General features: G+C 50.1%; 1 protein-coding gene across 1 annotated transcript; it reads right to left on the bottom strand.

The window, feature by feature from the left end:
• Window positions 1-1,233: 1,233 nt before the first annotated feature.
• Window positions 1,234-6,412, bottom strand: NOP2 (NOP2 nucleolar protein). Its single transcript, XM_072361616.1, has 16 exons — window positions 6,240-6,412; window positions 6,115-6,160; window positions 5,968-6,032; window positions 5,522-5,793; window positions 5,186-5,229; window positions 4,856-5,016; window positions 3,899-4,098; window positions 3,714-3,803; window positions 3,547-3,634; window positions 3,309-3,449; window positions 2,994-3,133; window positions 2,634-2,723; window positions 2,200-2,322; window positions 2,028-2,125; window positions 1,806-1,936; window positions 1,234-1,694 (listed from the first exon to the last, which is right to left on the bottom strand). Exons 1-16 carry the CDS (start codon window positions 6,343-6,345, stop codon window positions 1,441-1,443), a joined length of 2,049 nt encoding a protein of 682 aa, XP_072217717.1. The 5' UTR covers window positions 6,346-6,412; the 3' UTR covers window positions 1,234-1,440.
• Between the last annotated feature and the right edge of the window lie 3 nt (window positions 6,413-6,415).

Here is a 6,415-nt window from a genome sequence, read left to right as displayed (position 1 = left end):
CACCACTCCTGACTGCTCTTTGCCAGGCCCATATTCAACAAGATCACAAACTCAACCAGAGGATAGACACTAGAGCCCAGACTACCTCTAATTTTGATTTCTTTAAATGATTGCCTCTATACTGATGAGTACCAAGTCCAGTAACATTTTGTCTTTGGTTGGTTTGTCCAATACCTGAATTAATCCTCAACAGACTCCTTGTAGGCATCTCCTGGATTGTCTACAACTTGCCGTGTTGCTTTTCAACCACCCAAATGTCAGCTGGGAATCCCCCCATCAGAATGAAAGCCTGCAAATCCAATGGTTTTTGTAACTGAAGCAAGAACGCCTCATCAGCCTGCTCCCCTTATCAGGCAGCCTGTAGTAGACCTTGACTGCAGATGTCCTTTATTGGCCTGCTCCCTAATTTTAACACACAAACTCTCAACCTGATTGTGTCCCTCATAGGCAGCTCTTCACAGTCTATTCACTTCTAACATTGGTGGCAACACCCCAGCCCCTCCTGCCCTGCCTATCCCTTCTTAAAAGTCGGAGTACATCAAGCTCTCCCACAAACTCAAAGCATGGGGAGAAAAACCAAGGTAAAGACCCTGTGAGGTGAGCTAGCAAGGCAAGCGTAGACATGAGAGTGAGACTTCAAGTCTGCACCTGAGAACAGTCTTGTTAGAAAGCTTACTTATAGTGTCTAGAAGAAATATTTATTCACTGGGGAGCAAAACCAAAGAAGAGAACACCACCATTCTGGGCTGCCACAGAAATAGAAATTACTGCTTGCTTTGTCACAAGAAAAAAGTAACGACATCTGAGTGAGCAAAAAGAGTATGACTGCACAGCACCAAGACCAGCAGGAATTGCAGTTGCAGTCTGGAAGGCCAAGAGCCAAGAGACGGATGCAGGCCAATTAATGGAGCATCAGAACAGACTGCTCAGAGAGTTTATGCAGTCTCCCCTTTAGGGATCTTCAAAACCCACCTGGACGCATCCCTCCTTGAGCATGGGAGAAAGACCAGATGAACCCAGAGGTACATGCCAACCTGAGCCATGCTGTAGTCCTGTGACAAGCACAGGGAGGAGCAGAGAACAATCACACACTCACAGAAAGTGACAACAGTGGCAAGAATGAACACTGAAAATGACAGGACATCAGAAGGGAGTGGAAGGGGGTTCAGTTGCAAAGCAGTAGGGGGATATGGCAAAATTCTGCATTCAGTACTCAAGGGAAAAGACAAGACAAAAGTATAAAACTTTTAATGAGTTGTATGTCAGTCCTTGATGCAGAGGAAGGAAAGGAGTAAAAGGGGCTATGGCTGTCCTGGATGCTCAGTACTGCACTGATTATATGCAAAGAGCAGGAAGGACAACACAATACACAACACAGCCAGGACAGCCCTAGCCTTTGCTCCCTTAGGAGGGAAACAGCACCTGGAAAAGCAGTTTCTCTCACTGTCCTTTCTGTTTCACCCTATGCTTCTTTCTGTTAGGGACTTGAGCAGGTGACTTATGGTTAGAAGCCCGGACAGCCTTCAAGGCCCTCCTCTGACCCTGCAAAGAATGTCTATTCTTCAAAGTAGTCTGTGGCTTCTTCTGTTCTTTGGCAATTTTTGACCCCTCAAGTTTCTTCTTTTTTGCCTGAGGCTCCATGACTGTCTCAGGGCCAGTGGATGGATTTGCTGCCTCCATGGCAGGCTCTTCATCTGAAACAAAACAGAAGAGTGCTGTAGGAAGAACTCATGTGGTTTCTGCATGGGAAGCAGCCTGTGAGACTAGGCTTGGGCAGCTCAGCAGAGCTTCCATCCTAGGTTTACCTTTCTGCGTCTTGGGGATGGCATTGGAGAATTTCTTTAGCTTAGCAATGAAGAACCCATCCATATTATGTGTGTGGGGATAGAAACGCCGTGTAGACTTAAGAGAGGGATGGAAACGACGGTCCCTGAACCTGGAAGAGGAAGTGGGGTGAAAAATGCCTCTGCTGAAATCCTGGCAGCAAGAAAAAGAGCCACCTGTGCAACCTGTGACCTAGCACGCACCTGGTGAAGCCTTCCTTGCCGAAGTCCAGTCCTGTGGCCACCAAACGAACATTGCGCTTCTTCAGGGCATAATCCACAACCCACTCGTTCTCTTCCACCTACCAGAGATTAAATGTTAGGACCCAAGACTCACCATCCCTAAAGAGATAACCATGGCAGAGCACAGACTTACTGTAATGGAGCATGTGCAGTAGACAACATAGCCCCCTGTCTCTGAAGTGGCATTGACTGAATCTATAGCACTGAGAAGCAGCTCCTTCTGCAGGTGAGCGCAGCGCAGGATGTCTTTCTCATCCTGTTAGCAAAAGGCAGGTTAACGGGTCAGAGACACCAGGAAGTACCCCAGGCCTCTGAAACTGCTATGAATGGAAAGGTAACAGAACAAGAGACAAGATACAGGACTGGATTTTTCTGCAGAACTAACATTAAAAAAAAAAAAATAGCTCTAGCATAACACAGAAAATAGGCAAGAGCACAAAAATCCATTTCCCTTCTACAGAGGTCTATCAAGAACGCAGCTGCCCTGAAGTCACAGGATGGTAGAATCATCCATCCTCTCATGACTCACACGCGGTCCCCCATCTGGCATCTGTACTCATCACTCACCTTATTGGTTTTGACAGCAGGATCCTTAGAAATGACACCTGTTCCGCTACAGGGAGCATCAAGCAAGACACGGTCAAACCCTCCAAGTACCTGTAGGCAGACATGAATTTAAAGTTATGCTCATGGTTGGGGACCGAGAACAAGACTGACACTAAAAATGGAAACATGACTGGAAAGGCAGGAGATAGCTCATTCTTTCCCATCTACCTTCCTGTTTTCACACCAAGTAACAAGCACAATTCCCAGTAGTTCTGCTTATCTTTCTGTGACAAGTGACTTCACAGAGCATACTTTGCTAAAGGGAGAGCACAACAGCTCTAGGTAAGGATGGTAAGAACTTCAGAGCAGACAGAAACATACCTTGGGGAACTGGCGTCCATCGCAGTTACTCACTACTGTGTTGGTGACACCCAGCCGATGTAAATTCCCCACCACACTGCGCAGCCGCTCAGCATTTCTGTCATTGGCCACAATCGTCCCTGTATTCTTCATAAGTTGAGCTGCCAGGAGGCAAAACACATCAGCAAGGGACTGAAAGTCTCCAATGCTTTTACCCAGATAGACACCATTCCCTGAATTCAGTCCCATTTCATTTCCCCCTTCTACACAGACCAGCAGAAACTGATCAGTTCTAAGAGCATCCCCGAGTTTCCCTCCATAGCTACAGGGTGGTACCTATGTAGCTGGTTTTGCCACCCGGGGCGCAGCACATATCCAGGATGCGCTCATTCTCCTGTGGAGCCAGAGCCATTACAGGGAGGAGACTGGAAGCTCCCTGCAGCATGTAGTGTCCCGCCAGGTATTCAGGGGTGGCACCTGTGCAGGGATGGCAAAACAAACAACAACAAACAAATGAAATAAAGGGAGCAGAAGGAAGATCAGTTAAGCCTTGTAACGGGAAGGGTGATCTCACCAATGGGCACAGAGGAGTCATAAATAACAAGTCCAGTTTTTGACCACTTCCCCAAGGGGTCAAGATTCACACCACGGTTGATGAGTGCCTGTGAGACGAGGAGATGGGGCTGAGTCACAACCTGGTGTGATGGGCAGCACACAAGACTGCCACAGGTTTCTGCTCACCTGCGCCAGGTCCCGTCGCCGTGTCTTGAGTGTGTTGGTGCGAATGGTCACGGGACGGGGAACCTCATTGGCTTCCAGAAAGTTAATAAGCTAAATAAAAGGCAAAAGGAAAAAAGTAAAAATGAAGTAGGGAGGCTGCCAAATCCTGATCAGTCAGCCAAGACACAGAGCGGGCAGGACCCTACCTCAGGGAGTGGGAAGATATCCATAAGCATCTTGAGCAAGAAGTCACTGTAGGAATAGTAAGCAGCCATATCCCGGCGCAAGAGCGCAAGGTACTCTTGTCGTGAGCGTCCTTCCTCCCGCTTCACCCCGAAGTCCTGCAGCACCTCCATGTTGCTCTTGATGCGCTGGTGAATGACATGCAGGTCTGGTGGCTCAGCAGGTAGAAAGACCATTAAGGGATCATAAACAATTCATGAAGTCGTACAGTAAATCCTTCATACACACAGCCAGTCATGCAAAAGTCCTGAATCACCAGCATTACAAGAAAGGCCATGTTAGAGCACGCACACGTACAAAGCTCAGTATTTACACTTCCAACAGAGCTCAGCAGAAGGAGGATTCAAAGGACAGAGCTGGGCAGAAAAGCTCACAAAGCAGAAGGGGAAAAAACAAAAACAATAAAAAGACTTAGTTACTTCAGATAAGTAGGGGTAAAAAGAAAGGGAAAAAGATAAAAGATGACAATGAAAAAGGTCTTTCAATGCTGAGAACACCAGAAGTTCCCTAGAGGTAACTGGGGAACACAGGAGAAAGAGACAAGATTCAATTGTACAGAGGGCAGGAAATGAAAAGCACTGTGTATGCTGGAATCGCTGTTAAGCAGAGACTCTACAAACTGGCTGGATAAAGGCCTGCTAGGAAAATCAGGGTAGAGGAGGGTAAACTATGTGGCAGATATCCATACATTTTAAGACAAGAAAGACTGGGGGAGGCTCTAGGTTCTGTACAGGCTGTAGCATACTTTTTAGCTGTGCTGTGCACTACTATGATAGCTCATCTAAAAATGCCTTATCAGGCACAGGGCACTTGTACCAAGATGATACTCGTGATAAAACTAAAACAAAGCTCTTAATTGTACCCAGGCTCCGTACTGCTGCCTATACGTAGCTCACAGATGTTACAGGTGAAAAGGATATTCTCTTTCTCAATCTGTTCAGCAGTTGGCAATTTGAATTCTTCATCTATCTCCAGGTTGAGCTGCAGATCTGCATCTTCTTTTTCCTTCTGTCCCATTTTCTGCCTGCTGGTCTCCTTGGCCACCTCATCCTCCTCACTGTCATCTTCGCTGAGATCTCCGCTAAACGTGGTAAAGAAAAGAAGGGACATTATACACAAAACAGCACTGCACAGATGCTTCACAATTATTGCCTTACTGGTAGAAGAGAATGAAAAAGAACAACAGCAACTTGGGCTTCTCACCCATCCAGGAAAGGCTCTACCAACTTATAGTGAAGATAAATACTCACTTGTCAGCCCTTTGCTTCAGGGCAGCTTTCTCAATGGGCAGCAACTAAACAGAGAAGGAAAAAGTTAATGAAACATCATCATTGGGTGCCCCCCTTGCCTTCTTCCCCCTGTAGAATTGTTCTGCTCTGTTTACAATGGGTAATGAGGAAAGCCACTCGGTGTTTTACCGGGTCCAGCTGCCAAGCCTGAATTTGCTCTGGCAGGGTGAGGAAGGCCCTCCAGCACCTCACCCCCAGCTCCCATGGTCAGGCTGCCCTTCTCTCCCAAGCCTGTTGGGCCCCGGCAGACAGAAAAGCCGAGGATGCCTTGCGAAATCAAAGCCAAATAGTTCTTACTTCTTCCTCCTCAGAGGATGAAACGCCATAGTCATCCATCAGCTCCTCGCTGCTCCCATCCTCCTCCTCTTCCTCCATCTCCCAGCTGTCCTCTTCCACCTCGCCATTGCTGGATAACTCCACGCTGGTTCTCTTGGAGAGGCTCTTCTTGCCTTTGGCCGGGGTCAGCCATTTTGCATTATCGTCATTGAAGCCAGACTGGCGCTGAGGGGCCCGTCCCACCGTCTTTACGGGACTACCCTCCTCCTCCTCAGGGTCTCCCTGCTCTTTAACTGCGGGGGAACAAAAGGTTAGAAGGCAGGCAGCGTTCCCAAGAGCGGCTGTCCCTCGTCATCAGCTCTGCGCGCACCACAGGCCCCGAGCCCCGTCTGAGGGAAGGGTCGAGTGGAGCGGCTAAGAGCACATCGCAGCGTGGCGAACCGCAAGGCGCGGTGCCCGGCACTCACCCGCGGGCCGCCGCCCTCCTCCCGGTGCCGTCCGCCCCGCCACCCCCAGTCGTCTCTTGGCGGCCCTGCAGCGGACGGAAACGACCGTGAGACCTCAGACCAGCCCCGGTCGGGATCCCCGCCCCGGGCCGGGCAGCCCTCGCTCACCTCCTCCGCGCGTGGCTGGACAGCTTCTTCCGGCCGGTCTCCTCCTCTGCAGAAACAGAAGCGGCACTCAGTTGGCGCGCCCCATGGCACCGCCAAGGCCTCGGGCCGGCCCGGGCCGCACTTACCGGGCGGCAGGAAGCGGGCCAGCTCCACCTCGGCCCCCCGCTGCTTGCGGGCCTTGCGCCCGGGGCCGCGCTTCTCTTTCTTATTCGGGTCCAGCTTCCGCCCCATGGCTCCGGTACCGCCGGGACCACCGCGCCGCCGCGGCCCCACGTGCGGGCCTCCCCCTCCGCGCACGCGC

Source organism: Excalfactoria chinensis, chromosome 1 (genome assembly GCF_039878825.1).
Source record: "Excalfactoria chinensis isolate bCotChi1 chromosome 1, bCotChi1.hap2, whole genome shotgun sequence".
Taxonomy (NCBI): domain Eukaryota; kingdom Metazoa; phylum Chordata; class Aves; order Galliformes; family Phasianidae; genus Excalfactoria; species Excalfactoria chinensis.
The sequence above is the reverse complement of the archived record's forward strand: the minus strand, read 5'-3'. Positions and strand labels throughout refer to the sequence as shown.